This window comes from Blennius ocellaris (assembly GCF_963422515.1).
Source record: "Blennius ocellaris genome assembly, chromosome: 7".
Taxonomy (NCBI): domain Eukaryota; kingdom Metazoa; phylum Chordata; class Actinopteri; order Blenniiformes; family Blenniidae; genus Blennius; species Blennius ocellaris.
The window spans coordinates 9,390,222-9,409,494 of record NC_137656.1 but is presented as its reverse complement, the minus strand read 5'-3'; the positions used below and the strand labels follow the sequence as shown (position 1 = coordinate 9,409,494).

General features: G+C 40.3%; 5 protein-coding genes across 5 annotated transcripts; 4 read left to right on the top strand and 1 right to left on the bottom strand.

Annotated features, from left to right (window-relative positions):
- The first annotated feature begins 823 nt into the window (after positions 1 to 823).
- Positions 824 to 3,974, top strand: ufd1l (ubiquitin recognition factor in ER associated degradation 1). Its single transcript, XM_080500081.1, has 12 exons — positions 824 to 950; positions 1,172 to 1,304; positions 1,449 to 1,481; positions 1,577 to 1,698; positions 1,904 to 2,034; positions 2,132 to 2,204; positions 2,290 to 2,358; positions 2,442 to 2,510; positions 2,587 to 2,637; positions 2,725 to 2,813; positions 3,111 to 3,195; positions 3,387 to 3,974. The coding sequence occupies exons 1-12, from the start codon at positions 948 to 950 to the stop codon at positions 3,459 to 3,461; spliced, it is 933 nt and encodes a 310-aa protein (XP_080356207.1). The 5' UTR covers positions 824 to 947; the 3' UTR covers positions 3,462 to 3,974.
- Positions 3,975 to 4,660: 686 nt separating this feature from the next.
- On the top strand, positions 4,661 to 5,884 carry cUnh22orf39 (chromosome Un C22orf39 homolog). Its single transcript, XM_080499745.1, has 3 exons — positions 4,661 to 4,885; positions 5,454 to 5,621; positions 5,745 to 5,884. The coding sequence occupies exons 1-3, from the start codon at positions 4,856 to 4,858 to the stop codon at positions 5,874 to 5,876; spliced, it is 330 nt and encodes a 109-aa protein (XP_080355871.1). The 5' UTR covers positions 4,661 to 4,855; the 3' UTR covers positions 5,877 to 5,884.
- Positions 5,885 to 6,321: 437 nt separating this feature from the next.
- Positions 6,322 to 9,074, bottom strand: mrpl40 (mitochondrial ribosomal protein L40). The gene is made up of 5 exons (XM_080499744.1): positions 8,906 to 9,074; positions 8,656 to 8,739; positions 7,354 to 7,509; positions 6,852 to 6,933; positions 6,322 to 6,742 (listed from the first exon to the last, which is right to left on the bottom strand). The coding sequence occupies exons 1-5, from the start codon at positions 8,965 to 8,967 to the stop codon at positions 6,515 to 6,517; spliced, it is 612 nt and encodes a 203-aa protein (XP_080355870.1). The 5' UTR covers positions 8,968 to 9,074; the 3' UTR covers positions 6,322 to 6,514.
- Positions 9,075 to 9,318: 244 nt separating this feature from the next.
- acaa2 (acetyl-CoA acyltransferase 2) lies at positions 9,319 to 14,629 on the top strand. Its single transcript, XM_080499622.1, has 10 exons — positions 9,319 to 9,451; positions 10,921 to 11,087; positions 11,219 to 11,347; positions 11,711 to 11,827; positions 11,970 to 12,117; positions 12,362 to 12,537; positions 12,980 to 13,109; positions 13,233 to 13,303; positions 13,830 to 13,984; positions 14,063 to 14,629. Exons 1-10 carry the CDS (start codon positions 9,436 to 9,438, stop codon positions 14,142 to 14,144), a joined length of 1,191 nt encoding a protein of 396 aa, XP_080355748.1. The 5' UTR covers positions 9,319 to 9,435; the 3' UTR covers positions 14,145 to 14,629.
- Positions 14,630 to 16,513: 1,884 nt separating this feature from the next.
- rpl6 (ribosomal protein L6) lies at positions 16,514 to 18,970 on the top strand. Its single transcript, XM_080499795.1, has 6 exons — positions 16,514 to 16,679; positions 16,765 to 16,863; positions 17,379 to 17,522; positions 18,355 to 18,403; positions 18,512 to 18,696; positions 18,789 to 18,970. Exons 1-6 carry the CDS (start codon positions 16,533 to 16,535, stop codon positions 18,939 to 18,941), a joined length of 777 nt encoding a protein of 258 aa, XP_080355921.1. The 5' UTR covers positions 16,514 to 16,532; the 3' UTR covers positions 18,942 to 18,970.
- Positions 18,971 to 19,273: the final 303 nt, after the last annotated feature.

Below are 19,273 nucleotides of genomic sequence, written 5' to 3'. Positions count from 1 at the left end.
TTCACTCCTGCTGCCACCTGTGTTCATACAGCAAGTTGAACATTGTATGCATGGCATCCACCCTCTTGCTCTCTGACAGCCAGTGACTGTCTTGCCCAAACTTTGAACAATGGTAAATCTTCAGCACCAGCTTCTGTTGAGGGTCCATATGACATTCTTCAAGCTATGCCACCTGTCTGCTCCTGCGTGACGCAGTAATCTGTGTGAGCACACAGACCAGATGAGTTGGGGAATCAAGAGTCTGAGGTGCTGTGTGAGGTTCATTTCTGTTGGTAAGAAAAAGAAAGCCCACAGTTGGAGGTGCCCCCAGTTATGCGATCTGCATTTGTGATGAGGTTATATTTCCTTTGACAAAATTGAGTAATCTCAATGTCTTTAATTAAAATACAGTTTATGTAGGTATAAAAAGAAAAAAAAATGAACCTAGCAGAGGATGGTTTCGATCCATCGACCTCTGGGTTATGGGCCCAGCACGCTTCCGCTGCGCCACTCTGCTTGATGCTCATTGGTTGTCGACTTAATTGAATAAATTGAATAAAAGCGTAACATTGATATTGTTATTGCTGTTTATTTTCAATATATATTGTTAATAGTACAATTGTTATATTAATTTTTTTTTAGATGTTAATTTCCTTAACTTGATAAAGTTGCCATATAAAGACAAAATAAAAGAGACAAAATATTTATTGTGGGTTTTTTTTTTTTTTTTTTTGCGGGACGAGTTACTCTGAGAACAAAGCGACAGAAAAAAAGAACACACTCTTAATAAAATTAAACGGCCACCCGAAACCGTTGCGCCCGTGTCGTCACTTCCTCTTGTTGACTTCCGGCTCACAGCCGGAAAAAGCTGAAAACAGTAGCTAAAAGACCCCTGCGTACATCTGCAGTTTGTTGAATTTTAAATATTGTTCCCAGTTGTTTAATCCGCACAGACCTAAACAGTCAACATGGTGAGTATCGACCTGTTCGTTTTTGCCGCTGTCGACACATTAGCGTCGAAATAAGTCTGTCGGTTCGTAGTGGTGTAGTTAGCGAGCGGCTAACAACAACAACACTGCAGCCACTGAGCTGAATTGTGCGCCGTCATCACCAAGTTGAAACACCGTCGAAACGCGACCAAAAAACCCCGAAAATGTGTGTGTTTTTGTTAACTGGGTCTGGTTTTCTCTAGTTTTCCTTCCAGGTGTTTGACCACACAATATCCCGGGGCTTTCAGAACCGCTTCTCCACTCAGTACCGCTGTTACTCGGTGTCGATGCTGGCTGGCCCCAACGACCGCTCCGACGTGGAGAAAGGAGGCAAAAGTGAGATTATATTTCACATAAGAAAAACAAATTTTGCCATGAATTCTATCACAATTTAAACATTTTTATTTATCAATTTAAATATTTGACGGGGCCGTCTTTAACGAAGTATGTTATCTTTAATGTGATTGTCCATTTTTCCAGTCATAATGCCACCTTCAGCCCTTGACCAGCTAAGTAAGTTCAAAGCTCAAGTCATGCATCATAGATGGATGTTAATGTTTTTGTATCTGTATGATTTACATATTTTTTTTCTCCCTTTCACTTTCCAGGCAGGCTTAACATAACGTATCCAATGCTGTTCAAGCTCACAAACAAGAACTCTGACAGAATGACACACTGTGGTGTTCTGGAGTTTGTGGCAGACGAAGGAATCTGTTATCTGCCACACTGGGTGAGGAACAGTACTGAATTGTTCCAGCTTTTTCTTATTGTTAACCTGTTTGCCCTGTTTGGAAGTAGCTATAGATCCTGACTTGATGCATCTCAACCCTCTATTAATTGTTTGATATGGTTTATTTTAATTTAATTCTGGTAGATACCTTTATTAAGCACCATTCCAGTCAATACTCATGTTTTGTTGATTTTGGTTACTGCAGATGATGCAGAATCTGCTGCTGGAAGAAGGCGGTCTGGTCCAAGTGGAAAGCGTCAATCTTATGGTGGCGACTTACTCCAAGTTTCAGCCTCAGAGTCCCGACTTCCTGGACATCACAAATCCCAAAGCTGTGTAAGACTTATTACTCGGGACCATTTTACTATTAGTTTTTGTATTCCTAAAATGTTGTTTTTTTAAGTGTTTCCACTAAGTGCATGTCTTCCTGCAGATTGGAGAATGCTTTGAGAAACTTTGCATGCTTGACCACCGGTGATGTTATCGCCATCAACTACAATGAAAAGGTACATTTATTGATTGACAATGATGGTGGGTACCTTTTGTTCACTTTCATTTTTACTGCAGACTTATGTTTTTGATGTCTTTCAGATCTACGAGCTGAGAGTGATGGAGACCAAGCCAGATAAAGCAGTATCCATCATCGAGTGTGACATGAATGTAAGATCGTTGGCTTTGTCACAGATAGAAATAAGCTGCTTGTGAGGATTTTTCCACTGATGTGTTGTCACTTGGTTTCTCAGGTGGATTTCGATGCGCCATTGGGTTATAAAGAGCCTGAACGAAGACCTCAGTATCACGAGGAACCAGCAGTATGGTTTTACATTTTCACTTTAATTTGCTAGCCTGAACAATGTGATTAAAAAAAAAAAATCATGTCTTTTGTAGGAGGAGGAAGCAGATCCCTGCAGCTATGCTGACATGGACACGGGATTCAGAGTGAGTACACGTTTGCTTTGGAGTTCACGCACTTAATAACGGCAGCAGTGAACGCTGATGCAACTTGGAATCTGTTTCCATGGTCAGGCTTTTACTGGCTCTGGCAATCGTTTGGATGGCAAAACAAAAGGAATTGAACCCAGCCCTGCTCCTCTCACTGCAAACGACATCAAAAGGTGAGGAGATGTTTTCATGTGTACTCATGAACATTAGGTTCAATATAATGGTTTAACTCCTACTCGGGTTTTTCTTCAGGAGTATCTTTTTGCTGGATTACACAGCAGCTGATAGTGAGATTGGACAACAGATTTTATTTTTTTATTCATTTTCTCACGTTTTTCAAATCCTACAGAAGCTGTGCCTATCTCGGTACCATTTAAAAAAAACAACAACTTGTCATTGTTAGTTTTACAGGAAGAAATGTCGAAGTTACACCACAAATAAGGTTAATTGTCAAATGTTTCATCCCACAGAGGAATTCCCAACTACGACTTCAAAGTTGGCAGGATTACTTTCATCAGAAACTCCAAGCCGCAGCCCAGGAAAATTATCGATGATGTGAGTTAATATGAACATTTCATTGATATCAACTTGTTTTTGTAGGTCTTTACTTTTCATAGTACTTAAATGTTGACATTATAATATTTATGTAGTTTTGTTGTCTCCTTATTTAAGTATCTTTGCAAAGAAATTATGTGATGTTGTCAGTTATATAATAAATGTCTTTTTTTCTTCTTTTTTTTTGTTAGGACGATGCCATGAATCGATTTATCGCCTTCTCAGGAGAAGGACAATCACTACGGAAGAAGGGTCGTAAACCTTGAACAATAAAGGATGGGTGGCCTTGCTTGGTGTACACATCTACCAAACCTTTTTTCACCCTCAGCAGCGAAATTAAAAAAAAAAAAAAAAAAAAAAGGTCTTCAACTGCGTTGGATTTTTTTGGCTTACAGTCCCTTTGAAACTGGACTTTTGCTGTTGACTTTGATTATAGTTTGTAATAAAACCTCTGACAATAGTATAAAGCCTGAAGGAAATGGAGACACACAAGCCCTGTTCCTTCTGAGGGTATTTGATTTTTCACATGTTTAAAGAAAAAGTTGTGAATTTTTGTCCTGATGAAATCGGATTTTAATTACTTTTGACCTTTCGACACTTGTCACTATCTTGCTCTTCGTCTTCCTTGAATACCTTTGTCATGATGGAATGGGAGCTACAATACATTCATTTTCGGTATACTGAAAGTAAGATGTTTAAGATTTTTTCCTGACTTATATTAATAATTTGATGGTTTTTGCTTTTACTTTGCTTATTTAAAGACAAATAAAGGACTGTTTAGAAAATATTGTTGTTGTTTTTTTCAATTATATAGCTTGAATATGAATAAACAGTTTTCTTATTTATGTTCGAAAATAAATGGTTGTCTTCACAGTGGCAAACTGACAAACCTAAGCAACTTCATTAATATCAATAAGTGATGTGAAATGACAGTGATTGTATTTCAAACCCTTTGAGAAATGCCCTTGTTTGTCCAGATCGATACTTCATACAGGCATTATGTGTTATAGTTGTGTTAAATCTGCACAACAAATAATGTAACTATTATGTAATTTAAAAAATGTACTTGCCTTGTTTTAATCTGTTTAACACATTTTTATGTTTTTAAATACGATAAGATGTATTTGAATCTGAAAAAGAGGGTTTATTGGCATCGATTGCCATTTTAAACACATTTTTGTGTATCAAATACATACTTAAATGTCACTCTTAACTGCACTTGATAGATTTCCGGATCCTAACTCAACAAGTTCCATCATTTTTAATTTCTTCCAAGTCTATTTGATAATAATAATTATACATCAAAATTATGTAGCGCTTTTTTTGGACATTCAAATACGCTTTACTTATCGCATTTAAAAAAAGGTGCAAAAGATCTGAATTGGTGTTCCAGATCAACTGGTTTCCCTGTTAACTGCTGGCCAACTTCCTTTGGTGTCCCGTGTTCCTACAAGTTGCAGCAGCTATTAAAAAACAGACAGAAATATTTTGTTATCCGTCGTTTTACTGCACTTACAATGATATTTCTGAGCGCTTTACCCTTTGCGTGTCTCTTCTTAAGCTCTGGTGATCGTGGCAACAAGAAGGGACACCAATGAACAGGGAAGCCACTTAATCAGAAACACCGGAAGTAGCATAGCTTAAGCTAACGTGGCTAACGATGTCTCGGCCAGCAAGCTCAACGTGGAGGGTATTTAAACAAAACTTTTATTCTTGTTATTCGCGTTGTCGCCTAATTGTCCCGACTCGGTGGTGCATGCTCTGTTCTCAGGACAATTGGGAATAATTAAAGTAAAGCAAATATGAGTTCAGTTGAGCAAGTGTGTTGACCGCTAACCCACCAAAGTCAGCAATGTCACAGGACACCTGACCAGTCTTCACTTGGGAAGTTGTATCACGATCTGCTTCAATGCCTCGCTGTATTAGCTGCATTTAAAACTGTTTGTATTTGGTTGATTTTCAATCCTTATTATTCTCACAAAACTGGTGGTTTGTTCACTGAAGCTTCCGCTGGGGGGCGCTGCTAAGTCAAATGTACCACAATATTTCCTCAGACCAATCGCTGAAATTCCAGTTTAAAGGACTGAGAGAAATCTCTGCATTCACAAATCTTTTTGTCTAAGGGTTTTTCCAGAACCCCCCCCCCCCCCCCCACACACACACACACACACACACAGACACACACACACCTATTCCCCAAATAATTTCTGTTTGTAAATGATGTTTCTTGAGTTTGATTCTTTTTTTTGCCCACTCAGCCACCAAGAGCATGTGAGGATTATTGGAGTGAGTACAAACACTGCAAAAGTATAAGGAATCGTTTTCACCATTACTACGCGCATGGCACCAGCCCATCCTGCGGGCAATGGGAGAAGGACTACAAGAGCTGCACAGAGTGGGAACAATACAAAAGCACAGAGGCAAAGGTTTGAAGCATCACTGTTCAACACCCCCCCCCCCCCCAAAAAAAAAACAACAAAAAAAACAACATTCTTCTCCGTGAAACTGTCTGGGCACCATTAGGAATAAATACTGTCTCTGTGTTGCAGGAGGCGTTGCAAAGAAGTGAAAGGAACCGGGTGGCAGAACAAAATAAATTCACCCCTGTGTGGGAGCTCAGGCAGGAGCCTCCAATAGAGTGGCACATGCCTCTGAACCAGGAAAGACCTCAGGACTCCTAAACTGCCCATGTTACTCTGTCACTGACCTATTCTAATCATTTATATTTAATTTCATGGACATCACAGCCTTTGGAACCAAATGTTGGGCCAACAGGCCTTTATTCACATGCTATTACAGTGTATTCAGAGCTTCTGTATGTAAATTCTTGTCCTTAACCCATGAGCTCAATCCAATACGTGCACAGACTGTTGGCCATACCTGATTTGAAGTGGAGGTTTACGATGCTAAGCTCCACTAGAGCAGCTTGTATGCACCTGTAATGAACTGTTAACCTCGCTCCACTTTCTGGTCTTCACCTGCAGTAGATGTGCAGTTCGTCATGCTCCATTTGCAACACATAATTATTCTGTGCAGTAAAATACTTATTCAAAAATACAACAGGGCTTTGAGTTTCACTCCATCAATTAGTGTTTTACTGGCTTTGAATAACATGAATGAACTGAGTCAATAAAAATTTTTTATTTTTAAGTTGTTTCATGGTTGTTTTTTTACATAAATTTGAAATTCAATTTGATACATAATCTCCAAGAATAGTGTGACAGGAGCTGAAGTATCTGGATGCATCATACACTTGCAGGCTGTCTGAATGTACAGACAAGGAGACGTACTGAAACAATTCCATTTGTAATCTCTGTCATCACTGCGTGTACACCTTGGTGATGTCATTGTGTTTTCCATCAGGCGCTTGGTACTTGGGTATTGGTGGGGTATAGGAAGGACCTTCATGAACAAATGGAAAAAGAAGTGGGTCCGGCGCAAGTGCTGCCTGGTACAGCTCCTCAGACTCCAGCTTGAGCTCGTGCAGCGCCTCCCTCTGTGCTTCTAAAGCAAGTTCAATAGACCCCACTTCAGCCATGTGCTGCTTCTGCAAGAACAAATAGGAAATGTAGCACTTTAACTGTGTAGGGTGCAGGGGTCGCAAAGAAAATGTCTGTGAAAGCCGCATGGATTGAAGAGTAATGTTAAGTGCTGACCTGTTTGTATCGACTCCACTCTTTCAGCAGGAGGGCGCGACCCTCACTTTCATCAAATGAAAGCCTTGGCGTGCCGCGTTCCCTTTGAAGAGAATATTCAAGAACAATTTATGGAAATTAAAAGGCAGAAATGAATAGATGCAGAGCAAGGGAAAACGAACTGATACATAAAAACTGATTATTAAATGTATTGAAATGACATTTTCCACTGCTGAACAACCATCCAGGTCTGTCATGCAGGTTTATTATATAAAAGCCCTATACAACATTTTGTTTTAAATCCAATATGTCAATCATCAAGAGGAAGCTTTAATACCAAACCAATCTTTCAAACTAAAACTTGTTCAAAAAATAAAAAAGCGACAGTTTAAAAGCACCCGATTCCCAAAAAAAAAAAAAAAAAAAAAAAAAAAAAAAAAAAAAAAATATATATATATATATATATATATATATATATATGAATTCAAACCAATCGCTGCATCTAACAGTATAAATGTTGCACCTTGTTTCATTCAGACATTTGCTGGAAATGACGAAATCCTCTATCGGGATGAGCTCAGGTACCACCTTCTCCAGCTTCTTTAACTTTTTTTTCAGTCGTTCTTTCATCATCTGCTCCCTTCTTGGGTCCACTTTCTTCTTCTTTTTTGGCTCCGCTCTGACACAATACAAACAGGAAGCTCTATGTCAGCACATTCAGTGGCAAGACAGGTATGTTTTCTTCTGGTAGAAAATATTATTACAAGTGAGGCAAAAAGCCTCCACATATTTCAAACCCATGCAAAGCAATTTGTTAATCTGTAATAGGATGTCTGGTGTTGGATTTTTGTGTAGTACTTGACAGTAATCAGCACCTTCATCTTTAAACTTCTTTTCTAAAACAAACACAGCTGTGTTTTGTCTCTTTGCCTCGGCAAAGTAAATCGTTCTCTCTTTGGAGTGTGACTTCATAGTTGTAGTCTTAATGTTACATTACCAATCTACATCAGTGACTTCATTATGCACAATTTTAAAGGCATCTAGTACAGCAGCTCTGCGACAAGAGTCCCATGATTTTAATTTAGCCACATTAATCGCAAAACTTAAAGGGTTTCTGACCGAACAACACTCAGAGAAGTTTGTTCATGCACTTTTTTTCAGTAGGCTGAATTATTATTATGGTGCATTTCACAGAAAATCCGTTAGACAGCTCGAGCTCATTCAGAGTCCTCGACAACACAAAGAGGGTTGAGCAATTTTACGGCTGAGCTTAAATCTCTGCACAAGCTGCCTGTTCGTCCAAGGATTGACTTCAACATTTTAAAGCTTTGAATGGTCTCTGGCCTAAATACATTTCACAATTACACGTAGAATGTGAACCATCCAGACCCCTGAAGTCTTCAAGAAGAGGTTTACCATTTATTTTTTTAGAGTCGGAAGCCCACAAGGTGAAGCAGCTTTTAGTTATTCAAAATAACGTGTGGAACCTGTGGTCCTGGACACACGAGGACTGCTGACACACGCACTTCCTTTAAATCAGGTCTAAAAAACAATTATTTACACATGGTTTCCATAATAAAAGCTTTTATTACTTTTGTTTTAATCTCCTTTTTTGATGCTTTTCTTAATTGCTTTGTTTCAATGCATTTAATTTATTTCCCTATAAAACTGGATTTCCTGGTGTCTTTCCAGGCATCGGTAGTCAGGAGGTCTCTGCTCATCTGAGATGACACATCTATGCTTTATCATGCTGCAAACAATACATACAAATCCTGAAAGTGAACAAAGAAACAGTGGTTGTGTTAAACCAGCCTGGGGGTCGTACCTCAGAGAGGCTGATGTCTTCAGTGTCATCACCTGAGTAGACCAAAGAGGCTGCATAGCGTGGTGGGTTCCCTCTGACCAGAAGCTGCAAATTAATCACAAATAAAAAAACAAAATTAAAAAAAAGACCTTAATAGCTTAAAAGACCTCCTAAATGTGTGTTATTCCGACATCCACCAGAGCAGAACATCATGCCCCTCTCCTGTAACCTTCCCCAGGGTCGAGCACAGAAAGCTCACATCAATACTGACCTCCAAGGAACGGCCTGTCGGGGTAAAACCCTGCAAACACAACGTGAAAGAGCCGCAGACATGTCTTCACTTCGCCTCGTCCCACTTTAAACGCATACCGTGGAAAACACAACAAAAATATTCACATGTCGTCTCGAAGGAAAAATAACGACACAACAGGCGCGTCGCGTCCTGATGACGTTTCAAAGACGCGTCCCTCAAACTGGGTGCCGCACTTTCGTGGATATTTTGTACCGGCAACGAAATAAAACTTGAAACAATTAAAAATAAATAGTGTTCTTTGATAGCAAATAAAGAAAATGCGAATATTACAATGTGTTGATAATCATTAATTTTTTTGTAAAAAAATATTTAAGCGTAAATATGTGTGTTGAATCTTAAGAGGGGGTGTAAAAGGTTGAGCGCGTGTTGGATGTGGGTGAAAGGGCACCGCAGACTGTCCCAGGTTTTCTGCACCGAGACAGACGTCGGGAAAGAAGTTTGATCCTGACTTTCTTTGAATCCATTGAATCTTCTGTGGAATCAGCGTCATGTCACTGCTCAGAGGTAAACAAACTTTTAATTTCAGCGTGGAACCTGTCATTGCATTATAATGCTTTATAATGCACATGAATATATCTTGTCTCTGTTTGATAATACTGTAGCGTTAGATTGCGTGTGATTAAATCAAATATTGTCACAGTATTGTTTTTGTTTTTGTTGGTTATTTCATTATCGTGCCAGGAAGGTTGGTACATAGTGTTACGACAATGTAGGTAAAAGGTAACAAGATCAGGGCAAGATTGGTATTGATCATGTATTTGGTGTCTTGGTTGAATATAATAATTTAAAGACAAATGTTGTGGATCCGACGAGTGCAAAAACGTGATTATCACTTTTCCACGTAACTGTGACGAACGTCTTATGTGTAAGTTATTTATCTACTCCCCCAACAAAATCTCACCGTCAGGTGGTTACTGAATTCAGGTCACCTTGTTTGTATAATGATTTATCAATCATCACATTGAAGACGTTGGGATTAGTTGGTCAAAGAAGTATTACAAATAAGTGAAAAGAAGATTGCTCCTCAAATCAGGATGTCAACATCCCTTGATTTGTGAAAATCAAAACAAAGAGCGCTCCAGGGGCTATAAAAATGACTTGTGAACATGAGGACTGTATGGAGGGTATGAATCTATGACCCATGTTTGTCCATATTTGTTTACAATATGGACCCACATAAAAACAAATTGATATAAACCTTGTCGTTCACCAGACTTTACTGAGATGGCAAATGACATGATAATATGGGAGCTATAAAGCCACTTCATGTATTCAGGGCTCCCTATGGGGGTAGGTACGTATTAACAGCTGCAAGTACTATATGTCCTATTTGAAATGACCAAAAGTGTATCATTTAGTTCAGAGATAAGGTTATCTCATGAGGTTTCAGGTCATCACAGAAAGCTCAAACAGTGCGAAATACATTGCACAATGTTGACCGGTATGGAAGGTTTCCAAGTAAATCCCTGCTTGCTCTTGAGGACAAATATTTTAATTGTGGTGAAATAATACAGAAATAGCCTGATAAATATTAAAAGTATGTCATATGTTAGGATGAGACCTGGTTACATTTGTGCATCTTGCATAGAGATCATTCTGTTTGACTTCTGGACTACCTACAACAGTGAAGCATAAAGGTAGGAGTATGATGATGCAAGAGTGCAAAGGGTTTGGAGATGACATTTATAAATCCTAACCGGAATTCCTGTGGATATACCAAAATGCAGGTTGATGAGATGACATGCGGGCAACAGGCTTCTGCAAAGCTTGTCAATGATCTATTGTTTTGAATTAGCTGTGCTGCAGCAGAGACATCTCAAACCTGCAGAAAAGTCAGTTCCCAGACATTGTGTTCCATCTTATTAAACTCGTTATCGGTAATCTCTGTACCGAAAGTTTTCGTGTCACATTCGAGAAAAAAAAAATCTGACTGTACTTCATTGCCTTTACTCAAAAAAACGTTTCCTGTTTAGGTGTATTTATTGTAGGTGCCAAGCGCACTCCGTTCGGTGCCTACGGCGGTGTCCTCAAGGATCACAGTGCAACAGATCTGGCTGAGCATGCGGCCAAAGCGGCACTGGCTGCAGGGGGTGTGGCTCCAGAGCTGGTCAACAGCGTGATCGTGGGAAATGTCATGCAGGTACCTCAGCCCATTCACACTGAGTATATTCTGATGACAAGAAACATTGCATTGGAGAGAAAAGCACTGTGCGTAACTATATTGGATCTTAAATTAGTCTCTAATTCATAATCCTTTTATCCTGACTTCAGAGCTCAGCGGATGCAGCCTACATTGCCCGTCACGTGGGCCTGAGAAGCGGAGTTCCCATCCCAGTGCCTGCTCTCACTGTAAACAGACTCTGTGGATCTGGTTTCCAGTCCATCATCAACGGTGCTCAAGTAAGCTTTCTTGACGGAAAAGAACTGTGGAATGAAATCATATCAATGTTATAATTATACACCTAGATGGCCTAATGATTACTTATTTTTTATTTAGTTCCATATTTGGCTTCCATTCGACAATGACCAAAAATACACATTAACTTCAGCATGATGCTTTCAACCACCTTTTATTCTAAACTATACACTGATTCATATATTTTTCACAATGAAATAAAAAAACTAAACTGAATGATGAGCTCAGTGACATCTGGGAGATTAGAGTATCAGACTAAAGCACAAAATGATGGAATGACAATTTTTAAGATGAACGATGAACATCTGTGTCTTTGAGTTCATTTTTGAATTGCTGTCTGTCTGTAGGAGATCTGTCTCAAGGAATCAGAGGTGGTCCTCTGCGGAGGGTCGGAGAGCATGAGCCAAGCCCCATATGCAGTTCGCAATATACGATTTGGTACAAAGTTTGGATTAGATCTCAAGGTTGGTATTTGGTTGTTGTTGTTTTTTCCCACGTGCAGATATCAGAACATTGAATATGAATAAGTCTGAAGATATTGTGGCAAGTATAAAATCTCTAATCATATACTCTGAGAATAACTTAACACCTGCATCTACCTGGCAGCTCGAGGACACTTTATGGGCGGGGCTGACAGACCTGCATGTCAAAATCCCAATGGGCATCACGGCAGAAAACCTGGCTGAAAAATACCAGATTACGCGGGAAGACTGTGACAACTACGCATACCAGACGCAACAAAAGTGGAAAGCAGGTGAGCTATGGTTTGGTTTTTGATTACATTTCTCAGTCTACTTCAAGTAAAATACTTAATCCTGGAGAAAAGCTGTGATCAGTACTGGGATTTGTGGGAAAACACCTCAAGGGACCATTCTGATCACTTATAAAAGTATACAGTATATATTTACAAAATTGATTGATTAACGGGAGATGGACATGTTTTGTTTTTTTTATTTTCTCATTCCAAATAAATAACCTTTGACCTCTTCTGTTTACAGCTTTTGAGGGCGGGCACTACACTGCTGAAATCGCCCCCATTGAGGTGAAAGCGAGGAAGGGCAAGGTGTCCATGGCTCAGGATGAGCACCCCCGTCCTCAGACGACACTGGAGCAGATGGCCAAACTGCAGAGTGTCTTCAAGAAGGGAGGAACCGTTACTGCTGCAAATGCATCAGTGAGTTTAGGTCCATGGTGTTGCCTATTTCAGAAGGACTGTGGTTTGTCATTAAATTAGGAGTGTGCCTCATCTCAAACTCAAAACCTGCACTTTGTGTAGCCTGAGAAGTTTAACGGCTTCCATTTTAGATTTGTCTGTTTTGATTTTAAAGCATTATATAAGTTTCTGTGAGAAATGTCTCAGCCCCCGTTTAAAACATGTTTGTCAAAGTAACATTTGCTATTAATTTCGGTGTTCTTTCTTTTCATTTGTTGGCAAGAAGATGGCAATTAGTATTTCTTCAATACTGATTAGCGATCTTAAAATAACTTGTCAGTTTGAGAGTGTACTTTGTCTTTCGTCGTCCCTATGACATGGCCGTTTTATACGTTCAGTTGTGTGATATTATGCAGAAATCCTCAGCTCCACCTATAGAGGTGCTCACTGTGTTGATCTCCAGGGCGTATCTGATGGTGCTGGTGCTGTGGTGATTGCGAGTGAGGATGCCGTGAAGGAACACAAGCTCACTCCATTGGCCAGAATTGTAGCCTATCATGTTTCTGGCTGTGACCCGAGCATCATGGGAATCGGTGAGTGCTCTCACTCAACATATAATTCAACACTGTCCAAGAAATGCAAGAAAATAATGTGTAAATGATCTTTGACATATTTTGTTGTATTAAGAATTCCGGTTATCCTTTTAATAATCTTAGGTCCGGTTCCCGCAATCACAGAAGCCCTTAAAAAAGCTGGTCTCACTCTCAATGACATGGATCTTGTTGAGGTTTGTTACAGGATGATGTACTAAATTGTGTGACTTATTCCTCAAGTTTTGTAAAACATTTTCTCCATTGATTTAACAACTCCTCACTCCAAATACTACGACAGCTAGAAGTGCTTTCTTTGCAGAAAAAAATCCTATAAATCCTTCATGTACACCAACCAGCCCTAACTTAATGACCACTAACTGGTAAAGTGAATTGCTTTTATGGCACCTGTCACTGGGTGGGATATGTTCTTCAGCTGGTGAACATTTCACCTTCAAACTTAATGTGTTTGAAGCTGAAAAATTGGCAACAGCATCATGGGCAGACAAGACTTACGAAACAATCTTCCATAGAGACCCCTCATCGTAACTTACAGGATCGAAAGGGTATGATATATAATATTTCAGTTTGATGGCAATGAAAAGACAGACTAAATTAAATGATGTGCCAGATACCACAGCACTCCTTCAGCGGTCCGGTTGGTGTAAAACAACAACAATCCATTGCTTAATGCTCTCAGGTGCTGTCTGTTACTTTTCCCAGGTGAATGAAGCATTCGCCCCTCAGTTCCTGGCTGTGTCCAAGGCCCTCGGACTGAATCCAGAGAAAACCAATGTCAATGGCGGAGCCATCGCCATCGGACATCCACTCGGCGCTTCTGGAACACGCATCACTGCTCACTTAGTGCATGAACTCAGGTAGCCTTGCCTTTATTCGTATTGCACGTTACACACTGGTATGTTTATGTGTCTAATGACTAATTTTGTTTATGACAGGCGACGAGGAGGCAAGTATGCTGTTGGCTCTGCCTGTATCGGTGGTGGTCAGGGCATCGCCATCATCCTTGAGAAGTGCTAATTGAAGAAACTGCAGTTGTCCAAAGAATGCACTGCACATAGCTCTCATTCATTAAGACAAAATAAAAAGTCATGCTAAAAGGGATTGTTTCGTAGTTGTCCACAGCTGCACAGTTTTCTCTGGAATAAAAAAACCCAATGAATCTATACAAATGAGGAGCTCAGGTAGCTCCCTATTTGGTAAATGTTCTCCAATTAAACAAAATCTACTGTGCTGGAAGCCTTATGATTATAAGCAGCTTACCTACAACACACACTCATCTCCTCATTGATGCAGGAGACTTGTCTGTGTATCTGCCTAATACAATATTGGATGAACGTTTAATATTAGGTTGTTTGGATAAGGTTATATAGTATATTGATTCTTGCCATAGAATGTACTCTTATTACTCTAGCAGTAGAAGTAACATGACTGGTTTGGGGTGACTCTAACAACACATTTTTTACTGCTGTGTCAAACGATCTCAATTAAAATTTTCAAATAAATTCAGTCCTGTGTTTGATGTTTTGATTACTTTATGTGTGGAAACAACCTTTCTCCCGAGTGCTCAAGGTCTCAGATTGGGACAAAAGTTCACCTTCCAAAAAAACAATGACCCAAAGCACATGACTGGGATAATGAAACAATAGCTTTGGAACAACTGGCCCAGCCAGAGCCCTGACTTGAACCCAATTGAACAACTCTGGAGTGACCTGAAAATAGCTGTCCACCAACGTTCAGAACTGGAAAGGATCAGGAATGACAGAGGATCCCTGAATCCAGATGTGGGAAAACTTGTTGCATCACTCCCAAGAAGACTCATGGCTGTATTAGCTCAAAGTGGTGCTTTGAATCACAACTGAGCATAGGGTCTAAAAACGTATGCCCATGTCATATTTCAGGTTTTGCTGTGTAATAAATTTGTTAAAAGGTCTAATATTCTGTGTTTTTCTGTCAATATGGGATGATGTGTGTACATTAATGAGGAAAAAATATTCATGACATGATGCAGAAAAAAATTATGACAAAGTCAGAGCTCCTGTTTAAGCTTTGACTATGTCAGTGGTTCGTGCTCTCGCCTCACAGCTAGAAAGTCATGGGTTTAAATACTGGCCGGACCTTTCTGTATGGAGTTTGCATGTTGTCCCCATGTGCGTGTTTCCTCCTGGTACTCTGGCTTCTTTACACGAAACAAAAACATGCATATGAGGCTGATTGGTGACTGTAACTTGCTCATAGGTGTGCATGTGTATTGAGTGGTACAGATGATGTGTGGATCATCCATACATAATCCATAACAGATGGAATTATGAAGGTAATATTAATGGTTTAGATCTCTGGGGAAGGCTCAGCACAAAGGGGAATATTTCAGAGTGAATAAATATAAATTGAAATCTAATGGCAATAAGTGGTATTTGTTGACACAAACATTATCATTCCATCTATTACATGACTTTCTATGAAAACATGAAGGTGTGAAGTTTGTGACTTAATACTTTATTCACTGTAATCGTCGAACTTTGGTCCAATTCCCTGTCATTGTATTTGATATTTAACTTAAAAAGAACGAAATACCGATTGGACTACAACTACCATCGATTTGATCATGACGTAATTACGTACGCGTCGCCACCGGCGTCCATATATACGTCACGTGCCCGGATATCGTTCTTTTTTTCATAGCAAAGGTAAGAGTCCTCCCTTCGTGCCGTTGTAGGAATAAAAATCCGCTTTCATCTGGGATATTGAGTGAAAACTGCATTAAACTCGTACAAGGAAAAGACTCGACACATACAGATGACATGTTAGACGTTGTTATTGCGACGATTTATGCCCGATGTTGCCGTAATAGCGACGGATTGAATGTGTCTGCAGTGGTAGGCCGCCGGCTAGCGGCCGTGCCGAATTCACTGTTCGCCGCGCTGCTAAATATAAACCTGTTGTATTGTGGATAGTTCCCGTGGTCCTTTCTGACATTAAGGAAGTTTAAAATATATATTTTTCCATTTAGAGTGGTCTGCGTTAAGGGAGTGAAGCGGCTTGTTTGCCATTAAACTGATGCTAAGTAGTAGCTAGCCATACTTGTCATGCTTCAATACCGGGGATAGCTGTTAGCTTCTCAGCGCGTTAGATTCACAGGCGTTTACAAAGTAGGACGTATTTTCTAGTGCATCGTGTAATTGGATCGACATTTTTGCTTGCTGATTAAAGACTTTGTTTTGTGTGTTATTGCCCATAACATTGTCCAACGGTGTTTCACCCAAATGTTCCCTGTTAATACTTGTGTTGCAGCAAAGATTGCTGAAGAATTAGCTTGTCATATATCATCTATTCCACTAAATTAGAAATTACATCACTGACCCTACACATGGATGAGTTCAGAATATTAATGTCTTCTCGTTCTTTCAGATGGCAGAGGGAGACAAGAAGCCTGCCAAGAAGAAGCATGGGAGCCGTAACCCGGTTCTGGCCCGTGGTATCGGCCGCTACTCCCGATCCGTCATGTATGCCCGCAGGGCCATGTACAAGTGGAAGAACAAGACCACTGAGACCAAGGTGAGGGCAGAACCCTCGTCCCAGACACTTCTGAAACGCAAAACCAGGTAAATGGTATCGTTGATCGTGATATGCCTTATTTTAGGTGGAGAAAAAAATCAAAGCTCGACCCCGGGCCACAGTCGTAAAGACCGTCGGAGGAGACAAGAACGGTGGCACTCGTGTTGTCAAGCTGCGCAAGATGGTGAGTTGATGGCTGAATGTACAATTTTGTGAAGTCATCACTTGGACCAAGTGTTGATTGATGCAGCAACATTGTAAAGGTATCTGGCCATTACCAATATTAAAAGTAGAAGAAGTTGATGTACAGCTGATATTATGGCACTTTGCTTTTTGAGTTCTGTCATTTGCTGCCTGGAAGAATGTGTGCTAATCTCTCCTTTGTTGCCTGATGTAGGGCAGCTAATGTGCTTTGCATATTATTTATATGCAGTTGTCAGTGCTTGGGGAAAAAAAATCTATGAATTGGGGATTTTATATGTACATGATGGAAACTATCCAATTGGGAAGCATCCAGCTGTCAATGCTGAAGCACAAATGACTCAAATGGATGAATGTAAATGTTCCCTCGCATACTAATGGGTTAATTGGTTCTAATGCTAGAGGGCACTTTAAGTGCGCTTTTAGGTTTTTTTGTATGTGGATGTTTTCCTTGGAGGGTAGGGACTAAATCGATGTTTTTATGTGCTCCTGCTGTAGCCCCGTTACTACCCCACAGAGGACGTTCCCCGTAAACTGAAGAGTCATGGAAAGAAGCCCTTCTCCCAGCACAAGAGGCGGCTGCGCAAGTCCATCACACCAGGAACGGTCCTCATTCTGCTCACTGGCCGCCATCGTGGAAAGGTGAGAACAAATTCTGGCACATGCTACGACAACGACTCGAATGTCCTTGAATAAAGGAAATGATTGACGTTCACAGCGCAGGCTTAGAATCCTGGTGTGAAAGAAATGCTGCAGCAGTTTAAATGCATCAAAGGAAAAAATTGATCTAGTACTGACTTAAACCACTAAATGTTCTTCAGGATGCAGGAGTAGGACCATTCTGTGGGTGTGGAGTAATGATACAAGAGGAATGTCTCTGAGCCCAAAATTGATGGAAAAATATGTATATCTTTGGGTAAAATCAATGATTATAAGCATCAACATATGTTCTGGCTTGTAACTCACAATGTTACTTGAAATGTCAAAGGGCTTAACTGATGTGCTCAGTGGAGTCTAATAAGAAAATGGTTTGGATCTGTGATGGGTTTCTTCTATTTATTTATTTTAGATGGGGGGGGGTGTAGACATTTTATTAAAAGCCCTTTTAAATGCGTTGGAATTACAACCGACCCGAGGTGCGCAGTTTGGACACAATTTCTCGATCACACGTTCAGTAGCACAGACGTTGTCCTGCTCTCTCCTACTCTGAAACGCTGCATGGGCAAGTTATGGAAGCGAGTGTGCCCACGCACTATTGGAGCTGCCGCTGACCTAAATATTGCTTCATCCTCAGAACTGAAAGTTACGAGTGCCATCGCCTCCGTGTTTCTTTTTCCTTCTTCAATATTGAAATGCAAACATTCTCGTTCCAAATTAATAAAGGTTTTTTTTCTACATGTGTATTGACACTGATGTTGTCGCATTGGACTTCAAAAAGCAGCTTCACTGACCCTGCTTGTTTTTTGTCCTGTAGCGCGTGGTGTTCCTGAAGCAGCTCTCGAGTGGTCTCCTGCTTGTTACTGGTAAGCATATCTGCCGTCTACTGGCAAATGATTTTAGTCATTAATGTGTGTAAGACTTAAGCCATTGGGGGAAGAAAGGATGTAATGTTTAAAATGTCTCGTTTTCAGGCCCTCATGCTGTGAACAGAATCCCCTTGCGCAGGGCCCACCAGAAGTTTGTCATTGCCACCGCCACCAAGATCGACATCTCTGGTGTCAAGATCCCCAAAAACCTGCAGGACACCTACTTCAAGAAGAAGAAGCTGAGGAGGCCCCGTCATCAGGAGGGAGAGATCTTTGATACAGAAAAAGAGGTGATGTGGCCCTACTGTTTTATTTTATTTTTATGTCCTTTTTGCAATGTTCTTTGGTTGGCTGACCCTGTCGACTTGTATTCCCTCCACAGAAGTACCAGGTGACAGAGCAGAGGAAAAAAGACCAGAAGATGGTTGATGCTCAGCTTCTGCCCCTCATCAAACAGACCCCCCAGTTGAAGGGGTACCTGCGGTCCTCTTTCTGCCTGTCTAATGGGGTCTACCCACACAAGCTGGTTTTCTAAAATGTGTTGTAATAAAGAGTACCACCGTCTTCTGCCATCTTCTGACTGCTTTGTTCTCACATTCTCGGTATATGTGGCTAGGAGCCATTTTGGCAACAATTGGGTGTGTTTCCATGGTTACAACGTGCTATTTCAGTTTGTGTAATGAGTCGCTCAAACTCTTGGATTTTAGTCTACAAGAATGGTGTTCCTCCATTGATGTGGAGAAAGCTTGATAAAAGTATCAATCCATTAGCTATATTGCCTGCACCTGACTTTCCACACACTGTGGGGCATTCATAGATTATTTCATGGGAGTTTCACTTTACACCTTTTAAAAATTTTATGAGCTG

Excerpts from the sequence above, each read along its gene's own strand:
- ufd1l (XM_080500081.1), top strand. Across the intron at positions 2,035-2,131 it reads ATCACAAATCCCAAAGCTGT|ATTGGAGAATGCTTTGAGAA; the intron begins GTAAGACTTATT and ends GTCTTCCTGCAG. Across the intron at positions 3,196-3,386 it reads CCAGGAAAATTATCGATGAT|GACGATGCCATGAATCGATT; the intron begins GTGAGTTAATAT and ends TTTTTTTGTTAG.
- cUnh22orf39 (XM_080499745.1), top strand. The coding sequence starts at position 4,856 with ATGTCTCGGCCAGCAAGCTCAACGTGGAGG. Across the intron at positions 4,886-5,453 it reads CAGCAAGCTCAACGTGGAGG|CCACCAAGAGCATGTGAGGA; the intron begins GTATTTAAACAA and ends TTGCCCACTCAG. Across the intron at positions 5,622-5,744 it reads ACAAAAGCACAGAGGCAAAG|GAGGCGTTGCAAAGAAGTGA; the intron begins GTTTGAAGCATC and ends TCTGTGTTGCAG.
- mrpl40 (XM_080499744.1), bottom strand. The coding sequence starts at position 8,967 with ATGTCTGCGGCTCTTTCACGTTGTGTTTGCAGGGTTTTACCCCGACAG. Across the intron at positions 7,510-8,655 it reads AAGACATCAGCCTCTCTGAG|AGCGGAGCCAAAAAAGAAGA; the intron begins GTACGACCCCCA and ends GTATTGTGTCAG. Across the intron at positions 6,934-7,353 it reads AAATGTCTGAATGAAACAAG|GGAACGCGGCACGCCAAGGC; the intron begins GTGCAACATTTA and ends TTCTCTTCAAAG.
- acaa2 (XM_080499622.1), top strand. Across the intron at positions 11,348-11,710 it reads CCATCATCAACGGTGCTCAA|GAGATCTGTCTCAAGGAATC; the intron begins GTAAGCTTTCTT and ends GTCTGTCTGTAG. Across the intron at positions 12,118-12,361 it reads GCAACAAAAGTGGAAAGCAG|CTTTTGAGGGCGGGCACTAC; the intron begins GTGAGCTATGGT and ends TTCTGTTTACAG.
- rpl6 (XM_080499795.1), top strand. The coding sequence starts at position 16,533 with ATGGCAGAGGGAGACAAGAAGCCTGCCAAGAAGAAGCATGGGAGCCGT. Across the intron at positions 16,680-16,764 it reads ACAAGACCACTGAGACCAAG|GTGGAGAAAAAAATCAAAGC; the intron begins GTGAGGGCAGAA and ends GCCTTATTTTAG. Across the intron at positions 18,404-18,511 it reads TGGTCTCCTGCTTGTTACTG|GCCCTCATGCTGTGAACAGA; the intron begins GTAAGCATATCT and ends TCTCGTTTTCAG.